This window comes from Amblyomma americanum, chromosome 3 (assembly GCF_052857255.1).
Source record: "Amblyomma americanum isolate KBUSLIRL-KWMA chromosome 3, ASM5285725v1, whole genome shotgun sequence".
NCBI lineage: Eukaryota > Metazoa > Arthropoda > Arachnida > Ixodida > Ixodidae > Amblyomma > Amblyomma americanum.
This window is the reverse complement of record NC_135499.1, coordinates 178,966,777-178,992,574: the sequence shown is the minus strand read 5'-3', so window position 1 is coordinate 178,992,574 and position 25,798 is coordinate 178,966,777. Positions and strand designations below refer to the sequence as shown.

Genomic DNA, 25,798 nt, shown 5'->3' with positions numbered 1-25,798 from the left:
TAACATGCCAGGCATGCTTGCGATAAGGAGCTGGGCAAGCGTGCCTATCGCTCTTACAATCGCTAAACTATGAAAGACATCATCATTCAGCTCGCGATAAGATTGTTTGGTAGATCTAATATAGCCTCATTTTGAAAAAAAAAAGTTCGGGGTTGGGAGGGACGTGGGGGGAGTGCTCTGTGGGGATTTCCTAACATTATAGCTCAGCAGCAGCACGTTCTACTCATGCATCAATCACCGTGCGCGCTCGCCAGCCTCATTTTTAAAGGGCAGAAGACATTAAACTTTTTGTGTGCTTTCTTTGTAAAGATGCCCAAGACATTAGCAAGCATGGATCAGCACATGGAACCTTATAACTAGTTTATAAGTGTGAATGGTAAATAATTGTTAATTGAAATACTTCTGCCAAGTATTGTTTCGGTTTTAGCATTCAAACGATGCCTATGACATCACAAGTAGGGTTGAGGTCAGAAGGCAAGCAGAAATGGCAACATAATCGCTGCTTAGTCATTTGAATTCGCTCTAAGTCATATGCTAGCCTGTCCGAAGAGCTGGAATAACAGCAAGTGAATAAACATCCATTACATAATGCAATTCTTGCCCCCACATGACCACAACCAAATGTGCAACATCACAGCTATTGTTTGGCTGGTGAATCCGAAACTCTACTGATGCTGAAATTCAATTACAGCGAGAGCTGTTGTTGGGAGCCCTCCCTGAGCGGGGTTTCAGAGTGGGTCAGCTACATGGGCGGCTACCGCAGTAACCACGCAGAGGGCAACCAGCCGGGGGGGTGCTGTAACCGCCTGGAGGGCTGTGCAACAGGGAAAGTGTAGAAAACATTAAAGCAAAACAACATGAATCAAGCGTGTGTAACGTTCGAGCCGAGGCACAGCAGGTGCGGAGTGTGCAGCAACTGTTTTGATGGCATAGCGCACAGTAGCTGCATTGCTTTGGCAGATTCGCAGTAAGATGAAGAAGCTCTTGCCCACCGCCACGCTCAATGTCCTGAATTGTCGCAGACAAGATGTGGCCTTGCCTGCTACTGAACAGGGAGCCGACCGACGCCAACTCTAGACTGAGCATCGCCGTCAGATGAAGGCTGCATATAAATGCGAGAAGCGTACGCGACATCGAGAGAAGGCAGCCTTGACCGTACATGGGCTTGGGTAACAGCGCACAGTTTAGCACCTCTCGCTGAATAATGCGCTCAGATAAAAGCTTAGCTCTGTTGATTTTTTACCAAGTTTGGGCGAATTGTACATGGTGATACATATTCACTAACTTCATACCTACCATTTTAAACAAAAAAATGCAACGAAAAAAGTTAAGGCTGCGTCACGCATGCTGCGTATTTGCGCCTGCCATGGGCGAAGCGTGGCAGGTGACGTCATCAACGGTGAACGTTTGTATGCAATTTGAAAATTGGTAACGGCAATGACAGAACTCTGTCTCAGCTGATCTTTTTATTTTCTTGTGCTCATCTCGGAGGTGCCAGATGCTTGCATGCGGTAGGCAAGGACTGTTGAATCGAAACAGTAAAGACGCATTTTGCAAAATACAATACTCACTTTTCAGCTGGAATATGAGTGAAAGAAGGAACATAATTTTAAATCACGCAGTTCGTTATATTGATGTTCGACTGAAGAACTTAATGTGCAGAGCAAAGCTTCACCAGTCACGAAATACGATACGTGCATGAAGAACTCTCCTAAATATTGAAAGAACGCACGCGAGGTGAAGTCGAAGCTGCGGTATCCAATGAATCGTGGAAAGTGGTGATCGTACAAGTTTGTTGCAATGCAGTTGCACTATATTCCGGGCTTGAAGGCCTAGTATGAAGGTATCCATGTACTTACTTCTTCCAAATGCAGTTCTTTTGGGAGGACCCTTTCACGCACGAAAAACGCCACCAGGAAAATCCAGGCGAGAGCGAATACAAGTGGCAACATCGATTTGATGTAGTATCCCACCCTGCGAAGATAGGCATTTCTTTACTGAGCCTCCTTATGAAGCAGACAAGCACACAAAAAAATATGCGTGTACATGAGCAAGTAACACTTTTAAATGTTGTAATAAATCGTGTGCAAGGCTATAAGCAAAATTTTTATGAACTTTTTCTTAACTTTGTAGATGAACGAAATGCATCAATGATCAGCTGTAATTTTATGCACTCTCGTCTAGTATCCTTCAGCCAATACATTAAATGCGTATTTGACTAAGCTGATGTGGAGATATATACTTGTCTATAATTGATTTTAATGCGATAGTACTCAAAGTCTCACTATAAAAAAATTAGCTGTGGTTTAAACTTTGGTTAGCCCTGGTGAGAAGCGAAAGCTTCCTTTGCATGGCTACGTTCACAAATGTCTCACACACTGCTGAACGGATTGTCCGTAAAGCGTCGATGAAATGCCTGATGCCCGATGGGCAGTTGCCGCCTGCCATGGTGGGCAGATTGTGATAACGTCGGTAGGTCACATGACCTGCCACGTGACACCTGCCATGACATCACGTGACACCTGTCACGTGACTGCACTGACGCTGCCATCTTGAAAACCTAGCATAGTGAAGCTTTCGCTTCAAAAATGTGTTATCGATCATAATATTCACCCATTGGCTGGAGGGAAGGGACATCAGCAAACCGGATAATTCTCATTGGCTCGAAAGAAGTGTGCCAGCACATAATGTAAGCAGGCGTCCCTGTACTTGGTATCATACAGCCGGTTATCTCGCCCTATCACATAGTTTTATTCCGTGATTATTGTAAGGAATGCAATATCTGAAATTCCAAATATTGATTGTTTCTTCTACCATATTTGCACCTATGTGAACTGTACTATTCATCTGATGCCGGTAGCAGATTAAGTGTAAGGTCTCTTTTATAGTCCGACGTAACACGTGCAGCACAGCAACATCACACCAACAAAAACCAGGCAATGTATAGTCCGGTGAGCCAACGTCGCAACTGATGCAACATGCGCGCCAGTCGGTCCACCGGGAACGTCGGATTATGAATGAGCCTATTCAGCTGACCTGGAATTCTTTATCAGTGTACAGCTATCCTGTCCACTGCACGCATTTTGGGGGTGCTAAGAAGTTGTAACTATATGCTGTCTTATAGTGCAGCGTTTTGGAAGCTAATCTCGCATGCGAGCAGTGGATAAAGGCAAAGGCTGTGGTTTAGTTGACAGCACTCGTCAGCTTCATCAAGGCACTTTCTGCTGTTTGCACCATTCATTTTTTGAAATTGCTTTGCCAAAAAAAAAGAATAGTGCACCAATATGGCTTTTTGATATGGAATTTATCACTTACTGCCCCCTCATATCCTTTAAGACTTGCACCTGAGCACAACTGAAAATGCCCACTGAGCATAGTTATTTAGCTTAACTGCAGAGGGCTTACAAGCCTTACAAGGGTTTACGTCATAAATAGAATAACCGAACGCTCTAATAATTCTGGATTCAGAATGGTTCTGTAAATTTTGGAACCCTAAGTACCGCTGTGGATGAAATTGGGACCTGGAGGATTTTATTCCAAGAAGTATTATTTGCTTGTGCAGTGCTCTCATCCTTCTGCCTGAAGGCACCACACACACACACCTTTCTGACAATGTGTTCGTAAGGCTGCATTATTTTGCTAGACAGAGATAAACGAAAACATTAAAGGTTCACTTACGTGTCCTTCAAGTAGCAAGGGTAAGGGAATTGCTGCAGGTAGCTGGCAGGGTAGCTGAATGAACTCCCGACTTGCAGCTTCGTGATCGCCGTGTCTATGAGCTCTTGAAAATGTGCAAAACCTCGCAAGTACCGCATGTCGTCCAAGAAGTCATCGTTTGCACCTGGCTGCCAAAACCTGGAGACAGGAATTATTTTCATCATATCGTAAACCTTCTGCACTGCAATCCAGATCTTCGTTGTGAAGGCAGTTAAAAAATAGGAAAAGTTTTGGAAAATATTTATGCTTACGACATCACTTTTTTTTTTTTGCCAAGATATGCTGCACAGCATGCCACATGACATGATTAGATTACTTCTTAACGTCTGAAATTCATCGCTGCAAGGCCCCTTTACCCTTCATCTCTAATAAAAGTCTCAATTGTGTTTCATTTTCTATCATCTTTTCTGTTTTTGCTAGAAACCTTGCTGTATTATAAAATGAAATATGGGTAGAAATACACTTTTAACCTCACAGACCTCATTGTACTATGCTCAGTTCGTGCATCGCACTGCGTGCTTTGTTTTTAGCCAGAATTTATGTTTTTGCTTTTATGCCATTATCTGATGGCAGTGTCTTTAAACCTTCACTTATGCTTATAACTCACATGCCAAAGGACACATTTCCACAATATATAACAAAAAATGTGCCTAAACTTCTTGCTGATAACCAGATTTCATTTTACTAACCTGGATTTCACTGTCTTTGTGAGAGGCACATTGTCGATGTCCATTCTTATCTTGTATTGGACATCTGGCGGCAAGAAGGAATTTGCTGCAGATCTTTTCTTCAAGTGTGCATCACCACCATCCGTGTGCAGGTTCAGGAACACAACGGCTGCATAGAAAACCAAGTACGGTGCCATTATGTCATGCAGAAAATATGGTTTACAAACCGGCAATAATGACCTAGCTGTATGACCTCGCAAGAGGCGAAAATTGAGACGTGAAGAAGCCAATAATGATGTGAACATTTTACTTTTTGAACACTTTTGTGACAAATCTACCCAGAAACAAGTTCCGTCTGCAACAAGAAAGATGGCTCTGGGATGCTTCATACTGAACTCAAGACACGTATATCCTTCACAAGACCCTAATCTCAGTCAGTGGTTTTTTTTTTTTTTCAGAGCACAATATGTGCCTTTCTTCTTGAGGTCCAAGCACAAAAGACGTGAAAGAAAAATGCTAGTATGCAACTTGCCCATTATGAACTGTCTCCGTTCACTCAGATGCATTGCCGCTTTCACGAGGTCCTCCTCATTATCGTGAGGTCTGAATCTGTCGAGTTCAAAACATGTGGAAATGCTTCCGACAAGTTGTACAAGGTCTAGCAGTCCACCGAGGTCTCCGAACTCGTGACGTAAGTCTTCAACGTTAAGGTCCGTCAGAAACATGAACACATCATTGCCTAGCATGTCCTTGGCAAGTGGCTGGAGGCTCTTTGATGAAATCAGCTCCTGCGGCAGTAAATTTTCATCAATTACTGTAGAACCGGCGCTCGCTTCTTGCACTTCAAACCACTGAGAACCATACAATATATTTTTAGCCGTCTTTTTTACTGTAACACAAAATAAAGTAATATCACAATGGTTTATTCTACAGCAGCCGCACAAAAACAGGCTTCAAAAAAATTTATCATTGAGATGGACCTTGCATGTCGTATGGCCTTTTATATTACAAAAAAATAGATATGTCATAGCACTAGATGCAAGTTTGCCATCAACTGATGTGCAGGTCTCTTTAAAGGTTTTTGTCCCTTTCAAGTGTAGTAGGTGCCCAGTGTGTAGGAAATGACAATTACCAGTACAATGCCGAGCATTGCTCTTTAATATTACGACCTACGAAGCTTCCTGTAGGTCCCAAGGTTCAAAGTAAAAAAGCTAATTGCTCTAGAGTTAGGAGACTGCTGCATCACCTGAGGCAGCAGAATAAACTGCTCAAGGTTGCTCATAACATGGATAAAGAAAAGCTGCCTGTGGCCACTGGCAGCTGACACAAGAACCCCTAGACACCTATGTCTGGTAAGCTTCAAATGTTTGCCATGGGCTATTCTCGGATTTTGAATCAAAGATTCTCAGTAAAAGCTCTCCAATGCTGCAAGCACTGACTAGTCTCGAACCACTATTGCATGCTGGCAGTTGTATGAACTTGCCCGGGTCCCTAGCGTTTAAAGCGTAGAGTAAATTCGTACAACACTGCGCCTGAACACACACGAGCACGTCTGCACAGAGTTACCCGCAAGCAAGCATGCACAAACAAAAGAATGACGCGTATACTGCAACTTAGAGGAAAACATGAGAAGGAATGCTTTGGTACTCGCCTTCAGCTTGATCACTGGCCCATTTTCTTTAGTTAAAAACTTCAGCCCTATGGTTCCTTCGCTCCAAGCATGAAGTGCATCGATTATAGTTGACATGGAGTCGAACGTCTTGTTTACCTGAAAATTTAACCCGATTAAACGACGACGAACGTTTTAAGGAGAGAGAAGTAAACTGAAACGTACCAAAAACTTTCTCCGCATGTAATAATGTGCACACCGAAACATTTTGCCTATCACGTTTTGTGAAGTGGGCTCTGTTGCAAGCTTACCAACACTGCGGTGAAGCACGCTTTACAGGCTGCTGCGACACACTCAAGTTTACGTTACTACGTTCCCCTGAACGTTAAAGAGGACCATAAAGTACAAAATGTACAGCAATTCCTCACCATAAACCTTTCACAAGTGCCGTTGGCCATTTACGTTCTTTTTGCTTCCAAATTATAAAATTACTTGAAGACAAAACATCGTATCAACTACATATTGAATGCAATGGGCATACGAACACTGCAAGAAAGCGCGAGTATTTCATTAACCGATGTAAACAGTTTGAATTCTGTAGTTGCAACAGAGAAAATGATAGTGTCTTCATATTGATGCCAATAATCAAAAAGATTTTACTGTGCCGACACGAGCTGGAGTGCATCGAATTGAATCGGCTTTATTGCAAAAAGTCCCAACCTCTCCTCCACAAATATCTGAGCTTTTTTCTTTATCCACTTCTCGTACATGATCCCTATTTTGTGGAATAAGTAAATACCGTATAAGCTCCTTAGTTTTCGTATTCATAAAAAGTCCTTGCGTTTATGCCTGCCCGGCTGGCTCTTTTTCACAACAGAAGACCAAAAACTATCAGTTTGCTCTTGCCATTTTAAGAGCCCCGTTCCAACAGCGTGAACACTGCCTTCGGCAGCGGATAGGACGGAGATATAATCGAGTTTAATCGACTAAACTCGACACCGCTTTCAATCCACTACTAACACAGTCAAGCTAAGAAATGTCGAAATTGTGTACCTCTTGCATGATTCGATAGGCAGCTGGCGATCTCGGCGAGTACAATATCTGACCACGCAGGATAGGCTTGAGGAAGCCCCATATAATGGGCCCACCAGACATCCTCATCACTTGTTCGTAGCCACGACGACAGAATCGATCTGTTCAAAAGTAAGTGGGTTATATGCTTGTTTTCAGTAACGAGGTCAGTTCAACACTACTAAATGGATACTGTAATGAGCATTAATTATGGGGAGCGATCTGCTAATGCACAATATTCTGTGTTACAAAGTTGTTTCTCGGGATAAGTCGCGGTGCTTATCTGAGATTTATTTCTTGCTAGTTACTAATAATTACACCACTCTTCATGCAGCGTGAGCTTTTATTAATATTTTCTTGGAGCATCCACGCATAAAAAGTAACTGCAGAATATTATTTTGCTGTACAAACAATCATGCAAATGTTTCAAAATTCACAAGGACATTTGCGACAAAATAAGCCTCTTACTTGGCAGCTCTTCTGTTTCCTGAACATCAAGTGTTGGCTCGCGATTAGAGGGTTCTAGGAGATAGAATTGATCTTCAAGTGCTTTAAGAGGGGAACCACAGAGTACTTCGCCAACCACGCTCAGTGCAGCTGGACCTGTGAGGGATTTTCAAACAATTTATTAGCTTGAAAAACGCTGCATATTCCATCAGAAGCAGAAAAAGGAGAGGAAAGCTCTAATAATATGCTCATCCCACGCTAATTCTGTTAAAGCCGCTGTGGTGGCTCAACAATTATGGTGCTCGGCTACTGACCCGAAATACATGGGTTTGATCCTGGCTGCAGCGGTCGCATTTTTACGGGGGGCGAAATACTAGAGACCCATGTGCTGCGCCAAGTCAATGCGCGTTAAAAAACCCCAGGTGGTCGAAATTATCCGGAGTCCTCCACTACGCCGTCCCTTATAGCCTGAGTCGCTATGGGATGTTAAACCCCACATGAGCCATAACCCAGTTCATAATTCTGTTAATTTGCTAAACATCATTGTGGACACCCTGTGGACAAAATCTTGTCAAGACTAGCTGCTATTTTGCACATTTCTATCTACTGATGAAACATTACTTTCACAACATGATTTTGTTTCACTCAAGATGTTTAGGACTTCATTATGTATACTTCTCATCATCATCCTCATCATCATCAGCCTGACTACATCCACTGCAGGGCAAAGGCCTCTCCCATGTCTCTCCTATTAACTCTGTCTTTTGTCAGCTGTGCCCACCCTATGCCTGCAAACTTCCTAATCTCATCTGCCCACCTAACTTTCTGCCGCCCCCTGCTACGCTTGCCTTCTCTTGGAATCCACTCTGTTACCCTTAAGGACCAGCAGTTATCTTGCCTTCGCAGTACATGCCCTGCCCAAGCCCACTTCTTCTAATAAAAATTAAGAGTTTCAGCACCTTCCTGTCAAACAAAAAAGCGTATGTACAGCAGTGACGGCTTTCTTACTTGTCAGCACACTGATGCCATCTTGGGTGATGTTCAGTTCCGACAGTGCTTTTGCTGTCTTTGGATCCAAAGTCTCGGATAGCAATGATAACTTTTCCCGTATCACTGGGACAACTTGAGGTGCCGTGCTAAGTGCTTTCAAAGCATCTTTAACAACAGCCTTGCTCAAATTTGACGCCTTTAGGACACCATCAAATACAGCATCTGCAAACTAAGAAAACAGTCATAAATATATTGCTAATGCAGCGAACTTTATAGCGAAATGGTTAGCTTTCTTACATTTTTCACGACCTTAGACATTGTAAGTTCAGAGAAAGGCCGGTAATCAATTTCCGAAGACAACTGAGATGAGCAGCTCTTGGTGAGGTCTTCAGTATGAGGGCTTGCAGTCACAAGCTGGCTTTTTGCAGCATTGCAAATGGCAGAGCTTACGACATTACTAATGGTGTTCTTTCCGATGAACTACAAGGAAAGAAAACAAAAGTGACATCTTTTGCACTTGCTACGTCAGGCACAGGTGTAAAATCATGTACACACCAGCAAACGTACGTTTATTACTATTGTGGCTGTATTTTTCTGCACACAAGCGTGCGACAGCCTGATTATATATGCTTAAATGCTGCGTGCAGCTCGTGTTTATATGGTTCATACAAGTTCAAACATCCGCAGCTGATACAGGTATGGTTGGCTGAAAATTAGCTTTTCCGGTGTCTCCCATGAGTTGTTTAGACCGCGAGGTGGGCTACCATAACGCCGGTATATTTCAAGAGTGCAATAACTGGCTATAATAAGTGCGCGCCTGTTGCATTTATATCATTGTTTCCGTGAATGTCGTCCCTTCTTAACAAGCATTCTTTCTGTGTATATATGTTTGTTTCTGTGAGGAGGTCTCCCCTCCACTTTACAACTGGAGTGGCGGGCGTCCTTTTTGCTCATAAGTTGGGTGGCACACTTTTTCGACCCAGCAGCCGGAATTCCGATTTCATATGACAGCCAAAGTGTGGGCCAAACAACCCTCTGGCATTTCTTGGAAAGAGCCTCTGCACGTGTGCGCACCTCTGTGTGTTTTTGTTTCTTTTATGTACAGTTGTGCTTTCGGTGCTTTGAAGTGCACGGCTTTCAAAGGTGCCGTGAGGAACAAGAAAAGCAGCAGTGTAGATGGGAGAGTGACAAGGAGAACAAGTGCGTGTGCAGTGGTTGACTGTGAGATTGTGTCAAGCGATATGCGCAACATTAGGGACATTTAGAATAGGATGATGCTTTCGGTCAGGGGCATAGGAGAATAGCGGGGGCCAGTGTGCAGGCTGCTATTCCCCTATGCCCCTAACCAATAGCGTCGCACTGTTCGAAAAGTCTCTTTTGTCAATATGTATTCTAGCACTGTAAATAAGTTATAATTTTGTGTTCTTCCAAGTATGCATTCAATTGCCTATTAATCTGTGAGTTTCTAACACTATATACATAGAAAGATATTAGCATATCTTCTCAAATTATAATAGGGAATGATTATTTTTTGCAAATCGTCAAAAGCACATAGTTTACTGATTCTCACAAATAGCACTAAAATAACAGCAACCGAAATGCTGTATTTTTACATGAAAAATGCGGACAGTGTCCGTAAAGTAACGATTCTTATCTAATTCATTCTTTCGCCTCCCTCCTTTTGATACCAGTCCCGGCGACTGATATTTCTTGGAAACTGTCAGCCTGTATGCCACAAGAGGCATCTACCAACAGAAAGGAGATCAAAACGGTTTAAAAGTCAGGACACTTCATGACGGCAGCTATCCATAATTAACATTTAAGAATATCCTAAGCCTAATATCTTCGTTATTCATTTCTTATTTATTATACCGCACTTTTCCTCGGCCTATAATCATCTGCTTTTCTCTGCAATGCTAAGCATCAACATGCTCGAGCGCTCAAGTGTACCCTATGTATTTCATCTCTTATAGAACAGTAATGTCCGACTTCAGGAATTTTTTCTTTTTAAGAGAATTTTAGGAACAAAATTTAACGAAAAAGAAATTTTCATTGCTTTGGAGCAATTTTATAACCCGACATGTTTTCATATTCTTTTTTTTCCAAATTGATGGACTTTCCAAACTGCTGTCACGCTTGAGACAGCAATGACGACGGTCGACTATTCAGCTCTAACTGAAGTCTCTAGAGCTAACTCTTGCAAATAAAATTATTCATGGTCCTCACCTGGCCAATGTCCAGTGGCTGGTTCAGTACTTTGTCAAGCTGCTCTTGAGGCAGATTCAGCTCCCTTTTTATTATGTTCTTGCCTTTCTCTTTGTCAGCAAAAGTATCTTGAATGGTGTCTGCGTAACATGGAAATTATGGATTGCTTCATATCTCATAGGCTTATCTAATGAAGTAGGCATTTATTGTGCACTAAAGAAATTATTCAACTGTATCTATGAGGTCATCTCCCAGAAACACATGATAGTGTCCACAAAAGAAAGCAGCACAACATAGCTGCTCCAATATCATGCTGACCGTGAAAAGTGTGGTTGGAAATGGTTGTGTTATTTGGCCTTCATATGGCACAATGAAAGGTTATGAAAATTGCTCATTATTCACATGCTATTGTGCATTTTAACTCACTAATTCTGTCAAAAGAGACGAAAAAAAATTGGCTTACAAGTGAGGTGGAACAGTCCATTTTCGCCTAGTTTCTCAGTGCCCGTTATTCCTTGAGTAATCAGATTGACGTATTCTTCAATGGAACCTCCGGGAAACACTGTTTCTATTATCTCGTGAATCTTGTCCAAGCTGAAAGTAAAAAATCTTTCAAGTATCCCTGCATGAACACTGGGCATTAAGTTGCACTGGCCCTATCTTCAATAGTGCTTATATCTTGCTGTGCGCCTTTTCAAAGCTGTCCCTCTGGGCACAGTCATACTGTCTCTAGACTGACGCAGCAGCCTTCCTATAGGTGAATTTTAGAAAGGTATTTTACTCGACATGCGCAGCATAGTTAAAAATGCATGTTTGCTCAGTCAAGCATTGAAAAGGTCTATAACTGCCATAACTTTTCCGATAATTGCGAGTGGCACCAGCTAGTGACGCTTTGCGCCAATTTATATTGCCTTTGGGGGTACCTTTCTTCCTTCACCCCTATCGCGGCCCAAATTTTGAACGAGTCGAGGGGCAATGTGAAGAGCAGCGCATCACCCGATTAGGTGTCTAGCATTACGTGCCACTTGTACAGATGTCTTCCATTTGGAAGGGTGTATATTCTAAATTTTCGAGTAACGAATCGAACATCCTCTTGTTCAATTCGATGAATGAATCGAATAGTGCACATTCTAAATTATTTGAAATGAATCGAATATGCTTTCATGTTATCGAATAGTTTGCGAATAATTGCTACGAAGCCTGAATAGAGCACGGCCTAGTTTTCTTCGACGATTAACTAAAAAACAGGGTCCATTATGACGCCGCACAGCATGTTGCTGCGATCCGTCTGCATGGGTTTGAGTGCTCAGCTTCGTGACATTTTCCATTTATTTGGTGGCATGCATAATGCTCCAGGATTAGGCAACGCGACACTGCTAAAGCAGGTTAATTAAGCAAACCGTACCTTGATACGCGATCTCAGAATTCGTGGCTCATCTGTAGCTTTTGCCCCTATCATCTACTGAGATGTGGCACTAGTTTATTCACTGTTGGCATCAGTAGGAAACGCTCATTTTTGTATGTATCTGTCATGATGGTCATAAAGTTCCTATACTTATGTCATGATGGTGACACCGACTTAGTGTTGCCTGCCCTCTAGTGGAGGACATATAGCTACAGATCCATCAGTTATAATGCCGCACTGCAGCGCTGCCACTCGTGCTTTGCTATTTCGCATGGTTATTTGTTTTGTATGAATATCTGTGCAAGTAGTGCATATTCATAAGAATATTAGATCTAGTTTCTAGTTACACTATTTATACTCAATTCGGTTTTGAATGCGTACTATTTACATACCGTTATGAAACAATTGACATGAATCATCAAAAGGTTGGTAGGGCACTTCACCTAGCTGGCTGATTGGCACGTTTCAAGCATTCCTTTTATTTTCTCTGCTAGCTTTTTTTAAACATCCTCATATTTACTGTAGTTTCACAAAACCGCAGAAAGAAAATGTGTGTTGTTACACTCTGCTGGAGGCCAAATTAATACTCTAACCCGCTCTGAGAGTTCTAGTGACAAACTTCTTTTGCAATGCGCATAATACAATACATTTAACGTAGCTACTTTTGCGTTCGTGGCTCTTCCCTTATGCGATCGTCGTCACACGTGATGCGTGCTATAGTTAGGACATGCACATAATGCTAAAGTAACAGATGTGCGTACAGATAAGAGATATAAAATACTCATGCACTGGTTTTACCTTTTTATGAGATCTTTGAGAATGCTTTGATCAAGGAGGGTTAAAACTGAGGACAACATATCGGCCACATTGTCGCTCGACGTATCTAACGATAGAGCATTAGTGGACCGCAGCAGCTTGGACAATGCATCCCACAGTGAGCTGGCGCCTTTAAGGATTTCGTCCAGCCACGCAGCTGAGTAGAACGCCTTAGTCTGTGCATCAGCCACCTATGAAAGAAAAAAAAACATATGTTGCTACGTTTAGTTACTGAAGTACAAATGCAAAGCAGTAAAGAAAAACCTGGCAGGTCACCGCCACTTACTTTCATTACTCTGGTTAAATTTTCACACAAAAATCAGTTGCCAAACATTTATGCACAATAGACTAGAAAATATCATTATTGTGCTTATTTTCTGGAATTTTTAAATGCATGATGTGCTCTTACCTGTTTGCGAATTCCAGATATGTTGAACACAGATTGTGCCAGCGCTTTAGCAAGATCAGTGTGGCAAAGGCTTTCTTCTGTTTCATTCAATTTGTGCAGCAACAGACGTCTCTCATTTGTACTGCAGAGCGCCTCATGGAACGACTCCTGTGAGAAGTTGTGACGAACGAGCTGCAAAAGCAGAGGTGTTCCATTGTACACAGAAGAAACTGCACCATTGACATACATGTATGATTTGGATCTCCTCCTGGATTATTTTAAAAACAGTGTGAACTTCTACATACCCAATTTAAGTTTATATCAGCGCTCATAAGATCTTTTTGTTGTGAGTCACTGGGCCATCCGGTTTCCTGACGTAGGGTTTCGTTTAGCACGTTGATATTGACGATGTCCGAGAGTGGTGCATAAACTGAAAATGAAATGGGCAGGCCTTATTAAGAATATAAATTTGTGCAGCATGTTATGAAGCAAATGAACTGCTTTTCATGAGTGTTCGGATGCAGCTGCTTCACTTGGGGTGTGCATATTCTCTCTTTAGAATAAACAATGCAGGTCTGATCAATCACTGCATAAGTTTCCTCTTCGTGACATCTCTCGTTTAAGGCGCACTACAACAGATTCATAATAAATGTCAAAACTTCTTTTCGTTTTTTTTTTAACGCAGTTTACAGTTTTGGTGAGACTGTACCGGATATGTGCAAACTAACACTTCATAATCATACAATATGATGCATGCATATTATTTTATGCATGTTATGCACTTCACTGTGTGTTCATCATCCTCTCCTTTATGTTGTCTTGTAAATTTCTAAACAGTGCACAAATTTCTTTATCAATGTAATGTTATTCTAACTAGTCCCTCGTACAGCCTTTGTTGGATGTTATTTTAGCTGTGCAAGGTTCGCAAATAGAACACGCTGAAGGATTAAGGAAGAAAAAAAAATGTCACTGTGATTGCATTCAATAACAAAGCCACAGAAACATCCAGTACCTAAGAGAACACTTATAAGAAATTTCAGAAATAAGAAGTTTTCAAAAACCTACAAAACACCTGCTGACCTCATAGCAAAATACGCTTGTTCCAAACTTTACATCATTTAAATTCAGATCCGGTTTGATGGAGTGAATGCGGCCAAAGTTTCCACCGAATATCTTCTTGCAGGCTTGATGTGGTGCTTGTGGGGTGCGCGGAAATCATATAGGAAATAAAGTACTGCATTGCGCAGTCACATGGAATATGATAGCTCTCCTGTCTCTGGCAGAAGTTCGCTGCCTCCCAGAAATGCATTATGTGTCAGAGGGTTCTATGCGCTTAGTTTAAGACAGACCATAATAAGCACTTTCTTCTTGAATGGTGACGTGAGTGACGAAAAAAGTATTTCTGCAACTCAGAGGCGCTTACTTCTTGCACTTATACAGTATCAAGAAAGATTTGGCAACCCGCGCGTTTTTAAGACTCGTCATTTTTGCGAATTGGCCCTAACTCACCGTCCTGGGTGGTGCTAATGGCACTAATGGTTATCGTTAAGGTACAGTCTTGGTCAAAAGTCTTAAGGCCAAAGGCTTTTCACTTCAGCCGCATAACAGAGCTATTGCAGCACTATTAATGACCGAATGACCTTTAAATGCTTGCAGAAGGTTTCTTCTTGCGATAGAGAAGCTTCCTGCTTGACTTGTGTTTTGAATGATCCGTTACGCGGAGCATTCTAGGAACATTCATTTCTCTACAGCTGAACGCTGTGGCCTTAAGACTTTTGACCAAGACAATACATCTGTTCAGCACGTATAAAATTAGGGTAAGAATTCAGCCAAGTAGTTGGCTCACTCACTTTGTAGTCAGTTCTCACTTTTTTGTTTCAAATCACTCTTGTTTCTTTCGCTAGCACTTATGAAGTTAAATGTGCACTACAGCCAAAGCAGCCAACATTTCTAGCTTACCAGGTAGTTCACTGATGACCTTTTTAATGAGGAACTGAAGTAGAGATTCATCATCGCTGGTTCTCTTCAGCAAAACCTCCTTTGCAAGTTCGAACAGATGTTTGGTTAAGCTTACATATCTGAAAAGCAACAGAAAAAAAATGACAGGAACCGCAGTGAGCAAGTTCGGCGATAAACTATTTGGTGTCGAGTTTTGAACTCTGTGGACTCGAGAAGTACCTTTCAACGCTGTCCTTAAGAGCACCATTGTGGTATTGGTCAACACAGGGCTCTAGTTTCTTGTATTTGTACTCTTCAGTCAGTTCGTCAACATACATATTCACAACGTTTCCAACATCTGCTAAAACTCCGGCAATGGTCTTGCACTCTCCTTGACGAGGAGGGCTAGGATACTTCAGGGCAATTTGAATCTGAAAGGTATACAAGGAAATGTGAAAAATACACATTTAGTGATATATTTGTTTTCAGAACATCTCATAAGAGGAAAATATGCAGCACAAAAAATGCATGGATAACAAAAGAAAGACAAACACAAGCGCTGACACTAGCAACTGAAAACGGTTTTATTTGCACGTGCAATAAATACATACGACAAAGGAAGGAAAGATAAAACAACAAGTGATTTAGCAGAATGCAAAACAAAAGGGAAACCAAAAAAAAGCGGGATGCTAATCTGGGAAAGCAAACTCAAGATTTCAGATATGATAGTTCCTTCTTGGTGTTTTATCTTTCCTTCCTTCCACGGTATTTATTGCACATGCAAATAAAACCGTTTTCAGTTGGAAGTGTCAGTGCTTATTTTTGTCTTTCTTCTGTCGTCCATGCGTTTTTTGTGCTGCATATTTTCCTCTTCTGTGATGAACCAACAGGCCCAAATTACCACCCTTCATCAGAAAATCTGTTTCAGGGGATTCGACCGATCTTGTTTAAACTGGAAGCAAACATTTTTCAGAATAGAAACATGGGCATTTCACTTGCCAACATAAAGTACCTTTGAGATGAAACTTCGGATGCCAAGTCGATGAGAAATCCACTTGTAAGCGTCTGTGGCAGTCCTATATGGAAGGGCACATATCAACTCTTTTGGGTCTGCAATAAAGAAATTGCTTTTAGTATCAAGGCACCACCATGCTGTGTTGTACCAAGACAAAGAGACAACCGAAGTGCTTTACTATGCCAGGTTGTCCATACGCTCGTCCTATTACCTGGAAAATCTTTGAAGAGTTCTGACGTAATGTCTAAAATAACAGCATATGGGGCGCTTTGGTTTTGAGCACAAAAATAGTCATCCCTGAAATCAAATATAGAGGAATATTACAAGGTGTGGTACTGAGACTTACTCTGTCCTAATGAATTGAGCAAAAATTTAATAATGAATAATTATTAAAACTTACGTGACATTAAGCATGAGGGTCAGGAAGTGGACAAGTTGCGTTGGGCTGTGAAAAGACTTCTGTGAGACAAGTTGCCTGAGCAGCTGATTTTCCTGGCGACAGAACAGGGAGGAAAAAAATATTGGTGCTTTGCTTGAATGCTCATGGCTAGAAACGACAGCGCCTTTTAGCAGCGAGCTATATCTAGGTCAAATGCAGTACTTTTAATCCATTTTCACACCAGTCATAATCAAAAATATAATGCTACATATCTTTTCAGTGAACGTATAACTGGCACGCGCATCAAGAAATGGCTCACACCGTTAAGTATTTTGCTCCTGGTCACGTTTTTGCTTAAATCTTGCGAGCGAGATATAGTTTCAGCTTGTCTGCAGCTTTTTCATTCAGATACAGTGGGAATTAGAGCGTAAATGCTCTCGTTAGTCAAGCGTAGCAGCGCTATCGATAAAGCTTGGTGTTAAGAAAAATATATAAAAATTGAAGGAAGCACCACTTCAACAGAGGTCCCCACTTTTCTATAAAACTTGTCAGCAGTTGGAAAATTTAAATATTGTGAAATAGCATTTTTGCGATTTTCAAGCTCCATAATGATGGCAGTCTAGGAAATACCGTGGTCAAAACATTTAAAGACAGTGAGGTTGACATATAAACCGGGGTGGTTTCACGCACTTGTGGTTTTAAGTTGCGTTACAATTTCTTCGCGCAACGAAATATAGCAGTTTCTCCACCAAATTATATTCCTGCTACTGACTAGACTTTCAAATGCAACAAATGCCTGAATGATCCCAGTGCTCGCAGAGAAAAGGTTGCCATACTTTTCGCCCATGCTTTTGAGATAAAGGCAACAGTGATAATCACGGTTAGCAGGAACACAGCAGCAAATGGCCGCGCACATTATCAGTGCGTCCTAACTGGACCACGAGGAACCAGTGCAAATGCGCAGTGCATCACGAGCTTTGCATATAAGCTGGTTCCTTGTGGTCTCATTAGAATTCACTGATAGTACAGGAGGCCTAAGGCCTTTCTGTACTCAGAAGGTATACTGACATTGCCTTTTCCTGCCACATTCCTTCTCGAGCCTCCTTCCTATGCACTATTCCTTGCATGGCTGTGAGCGCCCTAGTAAAGATCAAAACTTCTCAGCGCATGCAAAAAAAAAGGGGGGGAGGGGGGACCACATTTAAGTTCCACCTTTGAGGGTATGACGCAACAGCGGTTCTTCTTCCCCACACAGATATGGACACTGTTTTCTCTTTCACAGTCACAATGATTATGTGAAAGACCACACGGCATAGATGCAAAGCCTCACTTTAACCAATCCGTATGAACGTGTCTACATGGCGCAGTGGTAGCGTGTCTGAATTACGCCACTGGTGTGGCTGGCGCCATCTGTGGGGGCCTCTTGTAATCAACTAGCCCTAACTTCCCCGTCATGCTGACAGCAACGTCGACATCGGTTTTATTTGACAGAGGGCGTTTGCACTTTTGCATAAAATGGGAAGCTTTGCCACTCTTTTGCGGACCAATTGTAATCAGTTTTTGGTGTAAACGACTATTCTACTCTGAGGGTAATCGTTCGAGCAATCATTCGCGCGATCGGCTATGATACGGTCATGTTAACCCTTTCCTGAAAACAAAAAGCTACTGCGAACCATGCAATGCATGTCGTATGCGCACTCGGCAAATCAGAGATACAGAAGATAGGAAAAATAGCAAGTAAGTCTGAAAGCGAGGAGGTCGGTGTCAGATGTGTCTTCTTGCAATGCTTAAAGAATTGTTTGGGATTCCTGTAAAGCGGTCACTTGCGTATGCAAACTTAATTTCTTCCGCCTGGAAGTGAGTAAAACACAGCGTAAATACAAATTTGTTAGATGAGGTATTACTTTTTCCTCACCTACATTCAATGTTCACTTATTTGCACGCAAGTCGGCAGAGGAGATGAGAGAGCTGTTGCAACAACTTTCGCTGCCAAGAGCACTCTTCTGCACTTTCTTTTAAGGGCACGAATCTTTGTGAATAAGTATAGTAGATATTTAATGTATAATAGTTGGCACTTACTTTCTGTAAGACTTGAGATCCAATGCATTTTGAGCATGAAGGCATTTTGTTTGGAGCAACATAAGCATTTTCCGAAGGCACTGCACATTAAAAAAAAAAAGCTCTTGTGAGAGATGACGCGATGAATAACGGTTGAAATGTGATCACTTCAATTAATTGCGGCTCCGTTATGCTTCCAGGGAAATCAAATATTGAAAGACATTTAAAAACAGCTAGTAAATTATTAATGATTGCTTTGAGATGACAAGGCTTTCAATATATAAGAAATACAGAGAATCTGTTCAGCTAGGAAAAAATACGAAGCTATATACTTTCCATGATGAAATACCACAATCTTTATATAATCCCTTCCTTCATGTGTTATATATATGTATTGTGCATCTTGTACTGAGAAATTGGCATTACGTTTGAGTAACTGCTATGAACTACGTGCAGTAAGAACTCGAAACAGAGACATATATTGCTTGAAACGCTAGGTCAGGGCTTGCGGCGAGGGCATGTCACTAACATGCGCCCTGATGGCGCTTGTCACTGGTGCGCTGTTGTCACTTCACAGCTACATGGCTTTTTATCTTTTTTCTCAGATCGTGTCGTGTATGCCTTCTTCAATGCGTCATATTTATTGAGTCGATGTCCACTATTTAATGCGACACGCAAACGGCATAGGAAGTGAAAAGAGGATCATTTCCAGCTGATGTTGGTACGGGTAGAAACAAAAAGGCACTTTTCGAGTGAACCATTGGTAACTGGAAGAGACTGCGGATTGCACGTTCATGCAATCCACTGCAGGTAAAGCACGCAAACGCAGTAAAAAATTGGTAGAGTTTTAATGTAGTGAAACTGAGTATACGTGCGAAAGCATGTGTTTAGCCTGGTTGGCTCGTGGTTTTGCTTTACTGGGTCGTCGGCACGTCTGGTGACGATATTAGACTCGGGTTGACCTCTGATTGAGATATCTGTTCGCCTTGCAGATGTAAGTTGATGAAGATGATGACGTGCAATGCACAATGCGAGAGTGTGTTGCAGTTTAAAAAAAAGGGCGTTTGGCTGCGACGACAACCTAGTGCTCTCACGCAGCGGCCTGCAAAGCTAATCTGTTCACGCCACCGCAGGTTCGACTCCCGGTCGTGGATATTTATTTGATTGCTTTTTGACTTAACATGGCATCACTGTTACTAGGTGACGACACAAAAAAGATCGAAACAAGATTCATGGTTGGTGATAGTGAGTGTATGAGTGCATTTGCACTAAAAGATACTTGCATTGCTCAAAGTATGAGTTTAGGCCTGCAGCAAGGTCTAGCAGCATAGGAACTGTAGGATTCCTGGGAGGCATATTGCTTGTGCTGTGGTGAACCATCCACACCATACTTAGAAAGAGGCGCATTGCACTGAAAAAGAAAAAGTGTTCAGCATTTGTAAACTAATTTCAATTATTGTTTAACGTGTTAAACTTGAGAATTTTTTTGTGTGTTTAGTTTGCTTACCTGTGCATAGGCCTGCTTGCATAACCATCAAGGAAGCTTGTGACGGCCGTGCTGACTTGATCATCGTTCAAGAGCTGCACTGTATCATTGCCATTTGCGTGGTAACCGGCGACCATATCTTCAGCAAGCCTGTCCATTTCCTCTAGCGAGACAGCAAGCTTTTCTTCTGGTAATTGTTCAATCCACTCAATTTCTTGACTGATATGGTTTCGAGCCTGCATCTTCAAGGAGACAAAGTGTGAGCAAATCCTAACTCGACTAAAATTTATGTCAGTTCTTTTTAACCCCTGAAGAAGATAAAAAAATTCACCTGGCTTTCATTTAACTCTTGCATAGTTTCTTTGTAGTCATTCCATTTTTCCATGGTGAAGAGGCTGACTAGCAAGTCCGAATCTGGAGGTGAAAATAAAAACGATTACTTGGCTTATTATCCAGGTTTTTCAGCCGCACAGATAGTTTGATTGTATAAAGAAATTACCCCTAGTCCTTGACTCCGAGGCCAGAATTGCGTAATAGTAGAACTTTCGTATCTCTTCTGACAGCTCCCTGGAACTCTGTTGCCCTTTTGCTAGCAACAGCTTTGTGAACTTGGATAACCTGTAAATAATGAAATTTATTACGCTGCTTTGAAATGTGCACAAAATTACACAACATTAGTGATCAGTATTGCAACATCATGCGTTTCACTTGATGCTTTACAAGCCTCTAATGAAAATTAAACCATATGCATTTCGTGTATGTGCCAACTTCCAGCGATACTTTCCAAAGTGTACAAGGAGTACACCGATACTCCTTGACTGTTGATGCCTGCCGCACCCGCTTAAAAGATTCTCTCTATACTCCAGACAGTTCTGCTAGTTCTGCTAAGGCCATAAAGCATTAATTAGTACAAGTGCAAGCAATATTAAAGAGAACAAACGGGCGCATCCTCTGCATTAGAAAACAGGACAGCATTGAGTTTGTTAGGCATACTGCCATTTTGAAATTTATAGGCATTGTTCATAAAATTGTTACTGTCCTCAGAATTGGAGGCGTGCACCTCTGCAAGCCCGATGGGGTGTGTCTTCAGTTTTAAAAACAGCCACAGGGGCACTGCCGGATTGCATTGGCACGTGCTCGCATTATCCCTTCATATTGCGCACACCTCTATCACGAACAGTTGTACAGTATTTATCATACTTAGAGAGAGCACGGCAATGCGTGCGCGTGGGCGCCGACTTCACGAAGAATTGCTGCCAAGATCCAGCGAGAATGGACGGCACCGGGAGCATGCACAGAAAAAGCAGCCGGCCATGCTGATTGCACATGCATCTCTGCCACCTATTCTCTCCAGTTGTTGGCGGCAGCGCTTTGCGAAGCACGGTGGCCGCTTGTTACAATATTCTCTCCAGCTATGACACATACAGTACATCCCAAGATGACATATGATGTGCTACCGATCTTCATCCGTGTTGACTTGTGAAGAAAAAGGATTAGAGCGCTAGAACATTCACTTTCCGGCCCTTTGGATAATGCAAAAATTTACTATTTTTCTTGTTGTTCTGCTCCGTTCAGCGTAAGTGGATCTCCAAAAATTTTGTGCGAGAGCTCACGTTTCCCAGGCAGTTCTGTCGTCCAAGAAGCCCAGTAGCTTCCTCATTTTGACGAGGGCGACAATTCCTTTCTTGATGGCGGCTCTGTCGAGTCCCTGCGCATCCAGCAGCGCTTTGTTGATATTGAGTGCTTCCCATGGAGACAGGAACGAGAAGTCATCGCTCAAAGAATGTTGCGTATCCGTGGAATTAATTAGTGAGCCCTTCTTGGATGTGAGTCTCTTTATCAGGTTGTACATTTCCCACGCAAAGTGCTTGGTTTCTTGAGATGATTCTGCGACCTCTGCTGCCTGAAAAGTGTGATTGTCATGAATTATAATGGCTTTGCAGGAAGCACAGTTTGTGAATACTCACGCTGAAATCTTCCGTCAGCTCTTGGATGATTGTAGTAAAATTTGTTCTGCAGACTGCGTGCGTGAACATGTAGTTTTCGAGACCATGGCGCGGCATATCAGTGTCATTCCATCGGTTGCAGATCTGACGTTGAACTTGGAAGAAATTGCCAATAGGAGAAGGATTCTGCAAAAATATTGACACAGGTACTGAAACATTGCACATTTTATTTGCATTTTGTATGATGTTACCTTTGATTTTTGCTGAATTATCAATGATGACATCATTGTTTCGGCTGCCACTGGAAGCATTGGAAGCCACATGTTCAGGAAAAGAGCCATAGATGTCCTGTTACCAAAGGCATCTTCAACTGATATCTCAGAAGATCCTGAAAGTGAGGGAATGCTGTATGTCAGGTACGTGCATAGGTGTTCATTAAGCGTGACTTATGATTACGGAACTCTCTTCAGTATGCACATGCCTGGAGGAGCGCGAGAATTTGGCGACTCGTACATGTGGTGATAGCGAGTGCAGCTGAAGCAACTTGATCAGAAACAGCATGACGATGGCCAGCAACAGAGCACCGCCAAGCATGCTCTGCTGAAAACAGATGCTCCTGCCGCAGTCATTTTGGATTTTTCACCCCTTATTCAAAGCAGGCAGAGAGCTTTTGCAATGAAGCTACCCTCATGAAAATTGCACCACTAGGTGTCTCTTCTGGCGCAGCGGCTGCGTTTCGATGGAAGCAAAACACGGAAGGAGCTTGTGTGCTGTGTGATGTTAGTGCACGTTGAAGATCCTCAGGTGGTCGAAATTATTCCTGAGCCCTTCGCTACAACACTTCTTTCTCTTTATTTTTCACCCCTTCCTTCATCCCTTCTATCAAGGCACTTTTGAGGTGTCCACCAAGAAATGAGACAGTTACTGCGTCTTTCCTCCCTCAAGACGAATTTTCTGGCACTCTACAAATTTTGAATTGCAACTTTTCAAAGAATTGGAGCCATTCAGAAGCTTGTGGATTGCTGTAAAAATACAATCATTTAGGTCACTATGATGTAACAATAATCCTGCTTGCACTAGGCAAGGACAACTCTTCTACTCTTTCATTTCAAATGCCGTTTGTTCATTTTTCGTTCACTCATTCCATCCGGCCGATTGTCCACCCACCCACCTAGCAATCAATCAATCAATCAATCAATCAATCAATCAATCAATCAATCAATCAATCAGCTTTTCAATATCTAAAACCCTGAAGACATTTTAAAGTTATGAAGCGGGCAGTAGATAAAAATGCCATTTGAGCATATGTCCAAAGAGTGGTCGTATACCTGCCTTTATACTGCCGAGTCATCATTTGTACCAGGTGTTTAAGGGCCTGTAAGGCATGCTGGTAACTGCTATGTGCTTCAAATCCTTGAAACTGATCTTCAAGGAGTGCTGACCATGTTTCAACTCTGCAATGTGAAGTAAACATTTTTACATGAAATAGTTCATAATATAAAGAGAATTACAAATAGGGGACCCACAGAGAAGTAAAAATTACCAGCAGTATATGCGGATGAAGCACTGCCGTGGTTACTGGCGAAATGTTTCAGTTTCGTTTGATATAGCAGTTGCAGTATTATGTCATCGCAGCTGTGTGTGCATAGTATAGTACTATTTGAACCAGAACAAGCTGCCGTGGTGGCTCAGTGGTTATGGTGCTCGGCTGCTAACCTGAAAGATGTGGGTTCAATCCCGGCCGTGGCAGTCGCATTTCGATGGAGGTGAAATGCTAGAGATCCGTATTCGGTGTGATATCAGTGCACGTTAAAAATCCCACGTGGTCGAAACTATCCAGAGCCTCCACAACGGTGTCCCTCATAGCCGTGCTCTTTAAATGTAATTTTTATGCGGGCGAAAAAAGAAAAACTGGAACTCTGCCGAAAAAAGTCAGTAATTTTTGTGAACGATGGGCCTTTGAAAATTCTCTGCATAGTTTTAAATTACAAGACTTAGTAAATTTTAATGCTCCCTGCTGTGAGGGTGTCTTTCTTTTCAAGGAGCTATTCCACAAAAGCATGTTTGTGTTTTAAAAAAGTAAAAATCGTTAGTGGGCTATTATAATGTACAGGCATCATTAACAACAATGTACGAAGACAGTACTCCATGAAATATGTGCTCTCGCACTTTGGCGCTGTATTGTTTAATACCAGCACACATTTGGACTTACTTACATGTCTACTTCACTGAAAAATAAACTAAGCCTTGAATCAGAATTTTTTATGTACTCACTTCTTCAAGTCTACTTTGAGTAGTCCATTACTCAGTTGGTTGACGAAAGATTCAATCAAATCTTTCCATTTCGTAGCCATCAAAAAGGGCACATCTATCGTGGCAGTGGATCTGTATGATTCAGCCAGTTCATCATAAATGTCCATGCCATTCTCGTAAAACTTATTCAAGTCACTTGGATCTCCTGGGTTTACCTGTAAAGATGGCGAGAAACGTAATATGTTCAAATATGTTGACAACGTTTACTACATCTTAATAAAGCGTACTTTCCAAGGAATCACTTAATTGCTCAAGAACGTGCAGCCATAGTATGGCTTTAATGTGTGCCCCTTTATGATATATGGTTTCACTGGAGATTGGTCCTGCATGTTTCATGTGGTAACTAAGCTAACATATTTTTGGTGCCAGCCTAGCGAAACAATGCGTTTGCACAGACCTTTGTCATTGTGTCCGCTGAGTTTCACAACGTACTCTTGCACGCCTTCCTGATGTAACTGGCAATATTTTCAGAAACTCGCAACAGTGCAATTCAGCCGGCTTAAATGATTGCAAATCAAGAAAATGTACCTGCATTGTTGGGAGATGGTCTTTTTTACTAATTCTAAGTGCGTAAGTGTGATATTACGAAGCTAGCAAAGTATCGAGTGAAACTGAAATTTGTTTGCATGAAATTTCTCAAAATGCTTCGGACTTGCATGATCATAATAATTTGCTACGTTCCCCTTCATTTAAGGGTGTGCAATTTGTTGCTGAAGGATTTTGTCTCGCGGTGCACACATCTGTATTTTGAAGGGACCACTTGTAATGAGTGCATGTGCGCCAGTGACGGCGTTAAGGGGAGGTGTGAGGTGCCGACAAAAATTTGACAGGCCACACATAATTTGACGAGCACTTCCTCGAGACCTTGACGAGCAGGAGGTTTCCTGATAATGTGGTCCGTATGCAGCCCCCTCACTGGTTAGATCTGATACAATTTTTTTTTTTAAAGCTCTCGCCGCTGAGTTTTGTGCATGTAATCCTTTTTTTACCTTCATGAGGATCACTGCCTCAAAAGCATCATGCATACTCAAAATTCACTGCCGCCCCCCCCCCCCCCAACTCCCCCCCCCCCCCCCCCCCCCCCCCCCCACCCACTATTCTTCTCTGTGCCACCTCACTACAGATATCTTGGCCCTGTCCCTGAATTGTGTGCTGATTGAGGCATGCTCTAATAATGGGTAGGCGCAGCTGGCAAAGGACAGGGTTAATTGGAGAGACATGGGAAAGGCCTTTGCCCTGCAGTGGGTGCAGTCAGGCTGCTGCTGATGATGATGATAATGAGGCCTGCTGTAATAGACCGACTGTTAAGTGCTTACTGAAGGCTATCAATGTTAGGGTCCAATTTAA

The 25,798-nt window shown here is 42.1% G+C and overlaps 1 protein-coding gene across 4 annotated transcripts in view; it reads right to left on the bottom strand.

The window, feature by feature from the left end:
* Positions 1-25,798, bottom strand: part of LOC144125532 (uncharacterized) — a 177,360-nt gene that overhangs the window by 24,863 nt on the left and 126,699 nt on the right. For 3 of the 4 annotated variants that reach the window (XR_013313388.1, XM_077659015.1, XM_077659017.1), the window contains exons 27-55: positions 24,413-24,606; positions 23,471-23,592; positions 22,390-22,526; positions 22,160-22,324; positions 21,806-22,095; positions 20,692-20,810; positions 20,524-20,606; positions 20,214-20,434; positions 19,990-20,117; positions 18,728-18,807; positions 16,670-16,761; positions 16,481-16,566; positions 16,267-16,364; positions 15,495-15,685; positions 15,276-15,394; positions 13,622-13,746; positions 13,338-13,508; positions 12,911-13,119; positions 11,171-11,301; positions 10,729-10,847; positions 8,800-8,982; positions 8,521-8,731; positions 7,534-7,668; positions 7,048-7,187; positions 6,037-6,153; positions 4,918-5,173; positions 4,407-4,554; positions 3,679-3,855; positions 1,860-1,974 (exon numbers count right to left, since the gene is read on the bottom strand). Coding sequence is in view for 3 of the 4 variants with exons in the window: in XM_077659015.1 (XP_077515141.1) it covers positions 1,860-1,974; positions 3,679-3,855; positions 4,407-4,554; positions 4,918-5,173; positions 6,037-6,153; positions 7,048-7,187; positions 7,534-7,668; positions 8,521-8,731; positions 8,800-8,982; positions 10,729-10,847; positions 11,171-11,301; positions 12,911-13,119; positions 13,338-13,508; positions 13,622-13,746; positions 15,276-15,394; positions 15,495-15,685; positions 16,267-16,364; positions 16,481-16,566; positions 16,670-16,761; positions 18,728-18,807; positions 19,990-20,117; positions 20,214-20,434; positions 20,524-20,606; positions 20,692-20,810; positions 21,806-22,095; positions 22,160-22,324; positions 22,390-22,526; positions 23,471-23,592; positions 24,413-24,606 (4,362 nt within the window). In the remaining variant the exon portion in view is untranslated. The remainder of the gene's footprint in view (positions 1-1,859; positions 1,975-3,678; positions 3,856-4,406; positions 4,555-4,917; positions 5,174-6,036; positions 6,154-7,047; positions 7,188-7,533; positions 7,669-8,520; positions 8,732-8,799; positions 8,983-10,728; positions 10,848-11,170; positions 11,302-12,910; positions 13,120-13,337; positions 13,509-13,621; positions 13,747-15,275; positions 15,395-15,494; positions 15,686-16,266; positions 16,365-16,480; positions 16,567-16,669; positions 16,762-18,727; positions 18,808-19,989; positions 20,118-20,213; positions 20,435-20,523; positions 20,607-20,691; positions 20,811-21,805; positions 22,096-22,159; positions 22,325-22,389; positions 22,527-23,470; positions 23,593-24,412; positions 24,607-25,798) is intronic. The other variant, XM_077659016.1, reaches the window with a different exon arrangement.